At 45.3% G+C, this 15,063-nt stretch overlaps 1 protein-coding gene across 8 annotated transcripts in view; it reads right to left on the reverse strand.

Moving 5' to 3' along the window:
* MCF2 (MCF.2 cell line derived transforming sequence) overlaps positions 1-1,707 on the reverse strand; it is a 98,025-nt gene extending 96,318 nt beyond the window's left edge. For 3 of the 8 annotated variants that reach the window (XM_021080104.1, XM_021080106.1, XM_021080101.1), the window contains exon 1: positions 1,471-1,704. In XM_021080104.1, the coding sequence (XP_020935763.1) occupies positions 1,471-1,555 (85 nt within the window). In that variant the 5' untranslated portion in view covers positions 1,556-1,704. Of the gene's footprint in view, positions 1-1,470 lie in introns of all 8 variants that reach the window. The other 5 variants (XM_021080105.1, XM_021080103.1, XM_013986464.2 and 2 more) reach the window with 3 other exon arrangements.

Here is a 15,063-nt window from a genome sequence, read left to right on the forward strand (position 1 = left end):
GCGGTCCTCCAGACCGTGCAGCTAAAAATGCTAAAAGGCAGAACAGTCCTGCAAGCTTGCTTAAAAATGGAACGCTGCACCCGGTGTCATTTGGCTGCTGTGCTGGGTCATAATGCTGAGGCGACAGGGGCCTGCCAACATGCAGGAGCCTTCAAAGGTATGGAAGCTGACACACCCGCACAACTTAGAGAAAGACAAGAAATCACTGGCGGTAGAAATGTGAACGCAGAGTGCGTAGCCTACCTAACAAGTTCCGTGCTAAAGCAGACATTTCTTGTCTGGAGCTTTACGTTTGTTTTGTTTTTGTTTTGAACTCTCAGGAAGATGCAGGAGCAAACACAAGACGCAGAGCCCTTGCCACACCCCCCTGAGCTGCACACGTTCCGACGAGCGAGGCGGCCGCAGCATCCCAGGGCCTTTCAAATGCTCAACACCTGAAGGAGCGTGCGCTGCGCCAGCCCACGCCCCTTCACGACGGATTACACCTGGAAACCAATCGCGCCCACCTTCAACCCCAAACGGGCAAGACCCGAACATCCAGACAGGCCGCAGCGGTGACACGCTGCGTTCTAAGCACAGGCACGGCAATGCCGGTACCTCGAAAACGCGTCTGAAAACCCCAGAGCTGCACCCTGTTCTCGGGTGGCTCCTGAGCCCCGGTCTGCATGGTCCCCTAGGGAGCTGTCTCCTCGGAGCCCAGAGCCTGCTGCACCAACCCCAAAGCTCTGCACCTCCCGCGAGGCAAACGTGTGCGCATCACCGCGGGCAAGTGACCGAGTCCACAGTACCCCGCGCACACCCCTCAACCAAACCACGGCAGTAGCAGTAAAGGACGTGTGGGTTTGTCGGCTCTTTTTGTTTGTCCCGAGAGACAACCCCAAACTTCTGCCTTTGGGGTTAGGACCCCAGGAGGCAGGAAACTCCTGGGCCCAGCTGGCAAGACACACCCGTCCTGGTGAAAAGTCCAAGCCGGCGGAGGCGCGGTTTCTCTACAACTTCTCCGACTGCAGTGCGGAGAGTCTCCGAACCCCAGCGCCTTTGGGGACTCGGTTTCCCCAAACGTCTCAACCCCACCCCACCCCCGCTTTTCCAGCCTGCGGGGAAGATTACGAGGGACGTGCACCCTCGGGAGGCCGGCTTCTGGTGGGCGGGATGCGGGCTTGGAAGACACCGTCTAGTGCCACCTCTGGCGACGCACCGAGGCGGGTGAGGAGGACAGCGGGGACCCGAAGCAGCCACGGCGGAGACGTCCTCACACCCCCTCCCGGACTTTCCCACAGTCCCCCCGCAGCGCGGCCCGCGGCCGGAGGGACAACTGGCGGGCGGGCTGGCCGTCGCGCTCGCGGCCCGAGGGCAGGCGAAGCGTGCTGGGCGGCCGGGCGCCTGGGGATGGAGCGCGGGAGGCGAGGGGCGCGCGAGCCTGGCGGGAGGCAGAGGCCAGCGGGCGGCGAGCGCCAGGAGGGAACTTACCTGCGACGAAGACCGCCTGCAGCAGGCAGAGGTAGCTCTTGCCGTACTTTTCGGAAATCCGCACGCGCTGCAGGGCCATGGCCATGTCCACCTGCAGAGGGATGGCCTGGGTGGTCGGCACCAACGCGCAGCCGTCCGGGTCCTGGGGAAGGCCCGGCGTCCTGCCGTCCGCCTCAGGGGTCCGCGGCTGCGGGGCCCCGGGCGCGTGCCGGGCGGCCGAGCCCAGGTGGGGCCGGGAGCCCGCCGCCGCCATCGTCTAGCGGGAGGCCGGGCCGGGCCCGCCCCCCCGGCCCGCCGCCGCCGCCGCCGCCGCCGAACTCCTCCCCGCGTCCGGCCCGGCGCCGCCGGGGGGTTCTGCCGCCCGCCCGCCCGCTCAGCCCGGCCGCGCCCGGAGGCCGGAGGGCGCGGGGCGCCCGGAGCCCGGGAACTTGCTCGGAGTCCGGGGCTCCGGCGGGGCGTTTCTGGCCCCGGCAGCCGCGAGGGCAACTCCCCCAGGGTGTGCACACACGCCCCCGCTTAGCTTCCCGGAGGCCCGGAGGCGGGGAGGTGGAGGAGGGACTCGGGCAGCCTAAAGGGAGAACCCCTGCAGAGACGCCCATTGTCAGCGGAGGGAAGGCCGGCCCCGGAGCGCACACGTGGTGGGAGGGGACGGCCCGGCCTCGCACTCCCATGGCAACTCGTGCTGGGCTCGGCGCTTCCCTGGCATCCAGCGAGCGCTGGCCGAGGCCGAGATTGGCCGCGCGCGGGAGCCAGGACGCTAGCCAGTGGCCCTGCGGGACTGCCGTTCTAGAAAGGGCTCAGGAACGCAGAGAGCGCGGGAAAATGGAAAGGCAAGGGGAGGCGACCCCTTCGAGAAGCCAAGTGGGAAAGGAGAGGAGCCAGAGCTCTTGCCTTGCCCCAGAGCCCCCAGGGATGGGGCCCGATGAAAGATGGGGCTCCGAAGTGTCTGGAAGGAAAGGAGTGAGCAGGCCCGGCAGGAGTGCTGCCCAGGAAGCGGCCACCTGAGGACAGGCCTGGGGACGTCCGCATAAAAAGTGCAAGTCTGGGAGTTCCCTTGTGGCGCCGCAGGTTACGGATCCCACGTTCTCACTGCAGCGTCTTGGGCCACTGCAGTGGTGCAGCTTTGATGGCTGGCCTGGAAACTTCCACAGGCCCCAGGGCGTGGCAAAAACAAAAACAAACCCTGCACGTCTGAAACCAAGTCAGTGCTATCGGGAGAGATTCGCCAGGATTTTGCTGCAATGCTTGCAGCCTTTAGCAGAGCTGCGAGTGCCACTTCTTTCTTTAATCCTCAGCCTTTTCAAAGTTTTCTAGTAAGACAGTGTTCAGATGTTACATAGGCCAGTCGTTCCACGTTGATCTTTCGACCGCTCTATGGAGAATCACTCATCTATACCTCCCGAGAGCCGGTGCAGGCAAGTGTAAAAGGCAAAAGTAAGCAGAGGAAGAAAACACATACATACACACTCACACACACCCCCCCTCCTCCTCCTCTAGCCAGTTCAAGCTCTGTCTGAATGGGTCCACAGACAGAATGTTTTCCAGCCCCCCTCTTGAATATGTGAAGAGGAGAAACAGCTTGCAACTGTTCCCGCATATGACATTAAGAATTCCACCGATGTTCTTTTCCAACTTAATAAATAACTGTACGTTGAAAAAGTAGCAGTCTATAAAAGTAGTAGACGACTGTCTAGGAGGCCATCTTTTAAACACAGGGTCGCGAAAGCTTTACTTAGCGTAACAAAAAAAGCACGTGATTGATCCACATCTGGAAGGAGGGATGCCCTGCTCTACTGTCAAGTGAAAAAAGTAAGATGCAAACCAATAGTTGTCGTCTGATCCCACTTTGTAAACACTATCCATATGTATGTGCATAGGAAATGATTGGGAAGTGATCTCTGGAGAGTGAAATTGGGAATCACTTGGTCCTGGGGCACCTTTCACCTTTTGTTTCATACGTAAGTATGTTCAGTCTTTTCACAATGGACACGTGGTTTTTTGTAACTCGCTTTCTAAATAAATAAGGAAATAAATAGAAAAATACATTTAGGTAGAGAAAGGTATTGGAAAATTAATAATGAAAAAGTATTTTCTAAATATAAAATCATAAACTGGGTCACTTTGCTGTATATCATAAATCAACTATAATAAAAAAGAGCAGATAAAAAAATAAATATAAAATCAATAGACTCTCTGGTTTCAAACTAGACTACTATGGTAATCAAAACAGCATGGCAATGGTACAAGAACAGTTACATAGATCAAGGGAACAGAATAGAGAGCCCAGCAGTTTCTGTTGTAGCTCAGCAGAAACGAATCTGACTAGGATCCATGAGGATACAGGTTCAATCCCTGGCCTCGCTCAGTGGGTTAAGGATCCAGCATTGCCATGAACTGTGATGTAGGTCGCACACGCGGCTCAGATCACAGCCACAGCAATGTGGCTGTGGTGTAGGCTGGTGGCTACAGCTCCGATGGGACCCCTAGCCTGGGAACCTCCATGTGCTGTAGCGTGGCCCTAAAAAGAAAAAAAAAATAGCCTAGAAATGAATTCACATGGGCAATTAATCTACAACAAAGGAGGCAAGAAGATACCATGGGGAAAAGACAGCCTCTTCGGTAAACGATGCTGGGAAAACCGGAGTACCTTCTCAAAACATGTACAAAAATAAAATGGATTAAATATTCAAATCTAAGACCTGACATCCTAGAAGAAAATATAGGCAGTATGCTCTTTGATATCAGTCTTAACAATATCTTTTTTTGGGGGATGCATCGCCTCAGGCCATGGAAACAAAAGCAAAAATAAACAAATGGGACCTCGTGGGTACTAAAAATCTTTTGCACAGTGATGGAAACTATCAACAAACAAAAAAGGTTCCCTACTTGAAGGGGCAAAGAAGATATTTTCATACGGTATATCTGATAAAGGGTCAGGATCCAAAATACACAAATAATTCATCCAACTCGACATCAAAAAATACATTTAAAAATGGGCAAAGGAATTGAATAGATATTTTTTCCAAGAAGACATATAGGTGACCAACAGACACGTACATGAAGAGTGTTTAACATCATCAGTCATCAAGTAAAAACGCAAATCCAAACCATAATGTAGGAGTTCCCTTGTGATGCAGCAGGTTAAGGATCCAGCGTTGTCACTGCAGCAGCTCAGGTCGCCACTGTGGCGTGGGTTCAGTCCCTGGCCTGGCAACTTCTACACGCCCAACATGCAGCCAACCCCTACCCCCCCCAAAAAAAAAAACAAAACAGAAACAGAATCACAGATACAGAGAACAAACAGGTGGTTGCTAGAGGGAAGGGGGTGGGGGAAGAGTGGAATGGGTGGGGGAAGTTGTGAGGTGCAAACTTCCAATTACAAAATAAAGGAGGCACGGGGATGAAATGTACTATGTGGAGAATATTGTCAATATCTTCGCATGGTGACAGACGGTAACCAGACTTACCGTGGTGATTATTTTGTAATGTATAGAAATAGTAGAGAATCACTATGTTGTGTACCAGAAACTAACATAGTGTCATAGGTCAAATATATATATACATATATACCAAACCAAAAAACTCATAGAAAAAGAGATCAGATTTGTGCTTATCAGAGGCAGAGTGGGGGCAGACTAGGAGGCGGGCAATTGGAGGAAGGAAGTCAAAAGGTACAAACTTCCATTTGTAAGCTAAATAATTATAGGGATGTCACGTACAACATGATAACACTGCTATAAATGATACATGAAAGTTAAGAGTAAATCCTAAGAGTTCTCATCACAAGGGAAAATATTTTTTCTATTTCTTCAATTTGGTATCTATATGAGTTGATGAATATTCACTAAACTTCTGCAGTCATCATTTCACTATGTAGGTAAGTCAAATCAATTACTTTGTACACCTTCGACTTATACAGTGCTGAGTTTCGATTCTATCTCAATAAAAATGAAATCATCTTTTCATTTCGTCAAAATCAAAAAAATGGAATCATCATCCTCATCATCAAAAAATAAGAGTGACGTTCCCGCTGTGGCACAGTGGGTTAAGAATCTGGCACTCGGAGGTCCCGTGGTAGCGCAGTGGAAACGAATCTGACTAGGAACCATGAGGTTGCGGGTTCGATCCCTGGCCTTGCTCAGTGGGTTAAGGATCCCGCGTTGCCATGAGCTGTGGTGTAGGTCGCAGACGCCGCCAGGATTCTGTGTTGCTGTGGCTGTGGTGTAGACCGACAGCAACAGCTCCGATTAGACCCCTAGTCTGGGAACCTCCATATGCCGCGGGTGTGGCCCTAAAAAGACAAAAGACAAAAAAAAAAAAAAAAAAAAAAAGAGAATCTGGCACTGTCTCTGCAGTGGCAAGGGTTCAATCCCTGGGCTGGGAATTTCCATATGCCGTGGGTGTGCCCCCCGAAAAAAAATAATAAAAGCATCAAAAAAGATCAATAAACTGACATGAAAATTTTAAACTTCTGTATAATTAAAACTCATAAAGTCAAACCACACATGGAAAATTATCTGCAAAGAAATATAGTGACCAAAAGAATAACATCCTTCAAGGGACCTGGAATAGCCAAAACAATCTCGAAAAAAACACATCTGGAAGACTCATGCTTCCTGATTTCAAAACTTGCTATAATCAAAACAGGGTGATACCAATATAAGAATAGACTACAAATCAGTGGAATATAAATGACAGCCCAGGGGAAAAAAACTCTTATATCTAGAGTCAATTATTTTATGTCCTTGGTGTCAAGACAATTCAATGGAGAGAGAATAATTTTTTTCAACAAATGGTACTGGGACAACTGGATATCCATGTGCAAAAGAATGAATCTGGACCTGTACCTTACCACGTATACTGAAAGTATTCGAGGAGTTCCCTGGTGGCCTAGTGGTTAAGGATTTGGTGGTGTCACTGCTGTGGCGCAAGTTTGATTCCTGGCCCAGGAATTTCCACATGCCTTGGGCAGCAAAAACAAAAAACCCAAAACACAAAATATTCAAAGTAGATCAATGACCTAAATGTAAGAGTTAAAACTACCCAACTGCTTGAAAAAAAACAGAGGCATAGTCTTCACGACCTTGAATTAGGCAATTGTTTCTCAGATGTCATCCCAAAAGCATAACAGCAAAAGAAAAACTAGATAAACTGGATCATAAAAAATTTGTTTTGGTCTTTTGTCGTTTTTTAGGACCGCACCCTCAGCATATGGAGGTTACCAGGCTAGGGGTCCAATCGGAGCTACAGCTGCCAGCCTACACCCCAGCCACAGCAACGCCAGATCCCAGCTGCGTCTGCGACCTACACCACAGCTCACGGCAACACTGGATCCTTAACCCACAGAGCGAGGCCAGGGATGGAACCCACAACCTCATGGTTCCTAGTCGGATTCGTTTCCACTGTGCCACGACGGGAACTCCATGGATATCACAAAAAAATTTAAATTGTCCTTTAAAGACACTGTCAGGGAAATGAAAAAACAACTCACAGAATGGGAGAAAAATTTTGGAGGTCATAAATCTGACAGAAGTCTAGTGTCCAGAATATATAAACGCCTCTTACAACTTTCGGATAAAAAGATAACCAACTGCAAAGTGGACAAAGGATTCGAATAGACATTTCTCCAAAGAAGATGTACAAATGGTCCAGAAGCACAGAGGAAGATGCAGAACGTCATTAATCACGAAGTCAATGCAAGTCAAAACCACCATGCGATAGATACCACCTCACATTCACTAGAATGGTCATAGTTAAAAAAGACAGACAGTAAACAACCAGCATGGGCGGAGGTGCAGAGAAAATGGAACCCTCACTCATCGTTGATGGGAGTATAAAATATTGCAGCCACTGTGCAAAACAGTCTGGCCGTCCCTCCGAAAATTAAACACAGAGTTACCACATCACCCCAGCAATTTCTCTGCCAGGAATCTATCCAAGAAGAATGAAAATGTGTTTACACAGAGAGTTGTACATGAATGTTGATACATCATAGCCAAAAGACTGAAAAAACTTAAATGTTCATCAACAAGTGAATGGGTAAACAAAATGTGATAGAGCCACCAAATCGATTATCACTTGGCTTTAAAAAGAAATGAAATTCTTCTACATGCTACAGTGAGGATGAACCTTGCAAACAAGACGCTCAGGGGAAAGACGCCAGGCACAAAGACCACGTGTTTTACAATTCCATGTATATGAAATGTCCCGAATAGGGAAACATATAGAGACAGAAAGTAGAAGAGTGATTGCCAGGGCATGGGGAGGATGGAGGGAGTGAGAGCTCCTTTTTAGGGTAATAATGAAATGTTCTAAAATTCATTGTGCCGATGGATATTCAAGTCTGTGAATATACTGAAAGCTATTGATTTTTTATTGAGGCAGAGTTGACTTTCAATATTCTATTAGTTTCAGATGTACAACATGGCGATTCAAACTTTTTATATGTTATACTTTATTGTATACATGTTTACATATTATGTTATAAATTTTAATATATATAATATTTATACATTATATATTTATACATATGCATTTATGTGTAAATATATACTATGTAATATATAAATATTTAAAAATAATAAAATATAATATATTGAGAGGTCCCACTTGACTAGTATTCATGAGGATGTGTGTTTGATCGCTGGCCCCACTCAGTGGGTTAGAGGATCCTGCGTTGCTGGGGCTGTGATGTAGGCCAGCAGCGGCAGCTCCGATTGGACTCCTAGCCTGAGAACTTCCAGATGCTGCAGGTGCGGCCTTGAAAAACAAAACAAAATAAATATATATATAATTAATATATAACAATTTTATATATTATCTATAAAGTATATGTATATATAAAACATGTCTTATTAAATATGCTTTATTATAGCTATTTTATAATAACTTTAGAAGTTTATAAAAGTTATTATAAAATATTGGCTGTATTCCCTGTGCTATACAAGATATGCTTGGAGCTTATTTATTTTATACATGGTAGTTTGTACCTCTTAATCACCTCCCCCTAGTTTCCACCTCCCCACTTCCCTGTCCCCACTGGTAACCACTAGTTTGCTCTCTATATCTGTGAGTCTGTTTCAGTTTTGTTATATTCATTTGTTTTAATTTTTAGATTCCACATGTAAGTGATACCATATAGTATTTGTCTTTCTCTGTATGAGTTATCTCACTAAGCATAATACCCTCCAGGTCCATCTCTTTGTTGCAAATGGCAAAATGTCATTCCTTTTTATAGCTAATATTCCATCGTGTATATAGACCACATCTTCTTTATCCATTCATCTGTTGATGGACACTTAGGTTGCTTCCATATCTTGTGAAAGCCTTTGAAATGTATAATTTAAATGGGCAGAGTGTATGGTATTTTAATTTTATCTCAATAAAGCTGTTAAAAATGATATCCTTAACATGTAAAGAGTATTTATAAAAAATATTTTGGCTGCACCTGCGGCATATGGAAGTTCCCAGGCCAGGGATTGAGCCTGTGCCATAGAAACAATCCACGCCACTGTAGTGACAATGCTGAATCCTTAACCCGCTGAGCCACAAGAGAACTCCAAGAGTATTTATAAATTAATAATAAATGCAATAGCTATATATGGAAAGGATAAACAACGAGGTCCTACTCCATAGCACAAGGAACTGTATTCAACATCCTGAGATAAATCATAATGGAAAAGAATATAAACAAAGGTGTATGTATATGTATAACTGAATCACTCTGCTGTACAGCAGAAATTAACACAACATTGTAAATCAATTATACTTTAATTAAAAAAATAAAAATTCCTTGGTGTTCCTGTCATGGCTCAGCGGTTAACGAACCTGCCTGGCATCCATGAGGACGCAGGTTCAATCCCTGGCCTCGCTCAATGGGTTAAGGATCTGGCATGGCCGTGAGCTGTGGTGTAGGTCGCAGACATGGCTCAGATCCCGAGTTGCTGTGGCTCTGGCATAGGCCGGCGGCTACAGCTCCGATTGGACCCCTAGCCTGGGAACCTCCATAGGCCGCGGGTGCGGCCCTAAAAAGAGAAAGAAAAAAAAAAAAAAAAAAAAAGTCCTTCTCACTTTGACATGGTTAAAAAGAAAAAAAAAAAGAAAAGAAAATGCAATGGAAATGATTAAAAGATACAAGAGATAACTTAGGAGAAAAAATTTTTAACCTTATATATATACATGTATACACATATATGTACATATATGTTTTCCTTCAGTAATTATAAAAATAAGCCAAAAGAATCTCAAAATATCATTTTTCACTCAAAATTGGCAGACCTTTAAAATACTCAAATCAGTTAACGTGGTCAGCCAAGGACTTGCATGAACTACAGGAGTATAAATTGATGCAGTCTTTCTGGAAAGCAATTTGGCAATCAGTATTGAGAACCTAAAAATGTAGCTATCCTTTGACTCAGCAAATCTCCCAGGAGTTTCTCCTACAGAAATAATCGGAGATTTTGGCAAAGATTTACATAGAAGGATGTTCCCTATAGCATTATGTATTATAGTTCCAAATCAGAAACAACCTACATTTCAAACAGTAGCAGGATTAATAAATCATAATACATTCGAAAATATACTATTTAGCAGTTACTAAAAATGACATTCCCTGGTGATAGAACTGTTCGGTATCTTGATTGTATCAATATCAATATACTGGTTGTGATATTGTGCAATAGTTTTTGTTTTGGTTTTTTGTCTTTTGGGGGCCAAACCAGTGGTATATGGAGGTTCCCAGGCTAGGCGTTAAATCGAAGCTGCAGCTACCTATACCACAGCCACGGCAAAGGGATCCAAGCTGCATCTGTGAGCTACACCACAGCACACGGCAACACCAGATTCTTAACCCATTGAGCGAGGCCAGGGATTGAACCCATGTCCTCATGGATACTAGTTGGATTTGTTACTGCTGAGCCATAACGAAAACCCCTGTACAATAGTTTTACCAGATGTTGTCATTGGGGGAAAGGGGGAAAGAGTATATGAGATCTCTCGGTATTATTTCTTAACAACTGCTTATAGACCTATATCATCTTCAAATAAAAAGTCTAATTTTTGGAGTTCCCTGGTGGCTCAGTGGGTTAAGACTCCAGCATTGTCACTGCTGAGGCTTGGGTCACCGCTGTGGTGCAGGTTTGACCCCTGGCCTGGGAACTTCCAAATGCCACAGGCAGGCCCTCCCCCGAAAAGTCTAATTTTTTCTTTTTCTTTTTTGTCTTTTTGCCTTTTCTAGGGCCGCTCCCATGGCATATGGAGGTTCCCAGGCTAGGGGTCAAATCGCATGTTGCCTACACCAGAGCCACGGCAACATGGGATCCGAGCCATATCTGCAACCTACACCCCAGCCACAGCAACGCCCAATCCTCGACCCACTGAGCAAGGGCAGGGACCGAACCCGCAACCTCATGGTTCCTAGTCGGATTCGTTAACCACCGAGCCACGATGGGAACTCTAAAAGTCTAATTTTTTCGACTGACATTCTTGAAAAATTTTTAAGAACATGAGAAAACGTTCATAATCTTTTGCTAATTGAGTGATCTGTACGCAAGATGAATATGCGATATAATCTCAACTACATGCCATCTATAAGCATTGAAAAAAGGTTGGAAGAAATATTGAGTAGATAGAGAAATAGGTAGGTAGGTAGGCAGGTAGGTAGATGATAGATAGATAGATAGATAGATAGATAAGTGCTGGGTAGGTAGATAGATGACAGGTAATAGAGGATAGGGAGATAGACAGCCAGATAGGCAAAGTGATACGAGAGAGTAAAGACCGGGTTCACACCAGCTCTTTGCATGTCATCCATGCAGGGTGGTGAATTCCACAGTCATTAGAAATGATCACCTCCTCTGTGAAGCTTGGCCACAGTCCCTGAGCCAGACCCCTTCTCTCAGGTCCCTTTGTCCTATCGCCCTCATACTGATTAGCATCATGTGCTGTAATCGCTTGCCGCTCTGTCGTCCAGATAGGTTCTGAGGTCCTTGAGGACAAGAGAAACATCTTATTACCACTGTTTTCCAGGGCCTGGCAATACGGGTTCATTGAACAGGTGAGTAAAGGCATAATGGATGAACAATAGTCTTAAGTTAGGTCCTAATAGGTGGACCCTTATTAGGGTCCTAATAGGTGGACCCCTATTTGAAAGAACACTAACCTCAGGGTTTCTCAAGGCTAAAGAAGAAAATGCAGCAAACTACGATGTAAAATAGATAAGCAACAAGGATGTTCTGTACAACAGGGAATTATGCCCATTATCTTGTAATACCTTATAATGGAGTATAATCTGCAAAAACGCTGAATCACTATGCTATATACCTGAAACGAACACAATCTTACAAATCAACTGTACTTCAATAAAGGGAAAGAAGAAAATGCATAGCTATGACTCAATCTTTCCCAATTTGCATAGCGCACTCAGATCCACCTACACAGAACTGCTCTATAGTGCAATTGTTGGTGCCCTTGACGCAGGCTTTACAATATAACATCTTTGGAAATAAGGTCCTTTGGTATTTCAGTAATATCCCTGGATGAAGTCTGAGGATGAACTAGCCTGGTAACAAACTCCTCTCTCTAGTAGCAGTGATGTGCTGAGATTTCATCCCATTTGCCTAAATCCATAAATCTCATCTATCCTAGGTAGAACAGAGGGAATTTGAGTAACGGGAATATTTTATTACATAAATTAGGCAGAGGTTTTGAGGAGCCACATTCTCTGAAATGCTGAAAGGGGAAGAGGATGATAAAATTAAAAGGTATTTTTATTTGCTCCTTGTTACCTTTGATTTTGAGAGCTTCTGCAGAACTCAGGAAGTCTATTGACACATGAGAAGATTACCAAATGAAAACTAATTTGTAGAATAGGAATAATAGCAACCGCACAATTTGTGTAGATTAAATATGGTTATGTTACCTAAAGGACTGTATCGAGTTTCATACTGTGCCAAGTTCTTTGCCATGTATGCAGCGGGTATCTGCCGGCTTAGCACTATGTACTCCAGTGTTTGTATGCAGAATCGCCCCTGGCCCACTCTAAATCCACATGGTACGTGCAAGACTGCTGGTAAGTGCCCCTTGCCACCCTGATCCAGGGTGGTAAGGTGACCCAGGTCTAGCAAATCAGTGGATTAAACCAGTGAGACACCATCCCAGGGCTTTCTAGAACCTGTGAAAAAGAGAGTAACTCTTTGCTGGGCTTGTTAGTTAAAAGGATGAGGTAGGCCTGGGACTGCAAAGAGAACCTGCAGTTACACAGAGGAATACATTTTCTTTTGTGATTATTATTATTATTATTTTTTGGCTGCACCCACAGCATGTGGAAGTTCCCAGGTCAGGGATCAAACCTGAACCACCGTTGCAACCTGCGCCAGAGCTGTGGCAGCACCGTTTCCTTAACCCATTGTGCCACAGAGAAACTTCCTTTTATGCTTAAACCTGTCTGCAATCGGCTTGCTTTCTCCACCCCCGCCCCCACCTCCCGGTTTTTACGACCACACCGGTGACGTATGGAAATTCCCAGGCTAGGGGTGGAATCAGAGCTGTAGCTGCCCGTCTAAGCCACAGCCACAGCCACGCTGGATCTGAGCCTCATCTGTGATCTACACTGCAGCTCATGGCAACGCCGAATCCTTAACCCACTGAGTGAGGCCAGGGATCAAACCTGCATCCTCAGGTATACTAGTCGGGTTCATTACCACTGAGCTACAACAGGAACTCCCTGCAATTGGTTTTCTCTCATTCATTTGCAACCCAAGAACCCCAATTAACACATTATGATTAATGTAACATATAATCTCATTTAATTCTGGTTCGGCATCGTGGAACTTTCCATATGTATGTATAAACCCAGAAAAGCATGTTAAATAAATACAGATGCGTTCCCTTTGACACCCTGACCTCAAGGATATTAATGAACTAATTAATCTAAGCCCAGGCCTGACAGGCATTGACTTAAAGTTAATCCCTTCTCAGGAAATTCCACAGAAATCTTTGCATTTGTTATCATTTAAAAACGTTTTCGCTTGTTGCCATCTTAAAAGTCAGTTTGGAGTTCCAAGGAAAACATTGTTTCAGAGGCAAATATTTTAATTGTTAAAGGAAGTGACTGTTTCCAACTTTGTTCAGATGGCCAAATGCTATTTCTTTCTTTTTTCCAGATTTGAGGAATAATTGATAAATACACCAAATACTTTTTAAATATTTTAAGGACATTTCCATTCAGAGTTCCCATTGTGGCTCAGTGGGTTTAGAGCCCGACACAGTGTCCATGAGGATGTGGGTTCGATCCCTGGCCTCGAACAGTGGATTAAGGACCGGGCGTTGCTGTGAGCTGCAGTGTAGGTCTCAGATGCAGCTTGGATCCAGCGTTGCTGTGGCTGTTTCGTAGGCCGGCAGCTGCAGCTCCGATTGAACCCCTAGCCTGGGAGCTTCCATATACTGCACTTGGGATCTTAAAAAGAAAAAAATATTTCTGGGAATCCCTCCTGTCTTGCAGTGGGTTAATGATCTCGCTTGTCTCTGTGGCAGTGCCAATTGGATGCCCAGCCTGGCACAGCGGGTTAAAGGATCCAGCATAGCTGCAGCTGAGGCATACATAGGTCACAGCTGTGGCTTGGATTTAATCTCTGGCCTAGGAACATCCATATGTTTTGGGTGTGGCCCTAAAATTAAAAAAAAAAGAATATTTCCAATGCAAATTATAATTGTAGTGGAGCAAACAACTGCTCCTATAAATATTGACAGTCCTTTTGTTTATTTTTTATTAAGTGTATTTGATTTATAATGTGCCAATTTCTGCTGTACAGCAAAGTGACTCTGATCTATGTATACATACATTCTTTTTTTTTTTTTTTTTTTTTTTGTCTTTTTGCTATTTCTTGGGCCGCTCCCGCGGCATATGGAGGTTCCCAGGCTAGGGGTTGAATCGGAGCTGGAGCCACCGGCCTACACCAGAGCCACAGCAACGTGGGATCCGAGCCGCGTCTGCAACCTACACCACAGCTCACGGCAACGCCGGATCGTTAACCCACTGAGCAAGGGCAGGGACCGAACCCGCAACCTCATGGTTCCTAGTCGGATTCATTAACCACTGCGCCACGACGGTAACTCCTGTACATACATTCTTTTCCATCAAGGTCTATCCTGGCAGTGCTTTTTTGGAATGCTTTGGGTACTTAGAGTATGAGAATACATTGGAAATGTAAATGTTAACTATTTAAGACAAAATTTGAGTCAGAGTTGAAATTTGGAATCATTACTTCCCAACTCTTGAATTTTTTTTTTTTTTTTTTTTTTTTTTTTTTTTTTTTTTTTTTTTTTTTTGGCTGCACCTGCAGCATGCAGAAGTTCCTGGGCCAGGGATCAAATCTACACAACAGCTGTAACCAAAGCCACAGCAGTGACACCACTCGATCCTTAACCCACTGAGCCACCAGGGAACTCCCCAACTCTTTAATTTTTGACTAGCACTGCCCCTTTTCACATTAGCCATGATGAGTTCAGGCCTAAACAATGAAAGGAAAGGGGTTATACTGCCGAATTGCGACCCTACCCCAAAAAATATTTATTAAGGTGAACTGAACTCGAGAT

Source organism: Sus scrofa, chromosome X (genome assembly GCF_000003025.6).
Source record: "Sus scrofa isolate TJ Tabasco breed Duroc chromosome X, Sscrofa11.1, whole genome shotgun sequence".
In the NCBI taxonomy this organism is placed as follows: Eukaryota; Metazoa; Chordata; class Mammalia; order Artiodactyla; family Suidae; genus Sus; species Sus scrofa.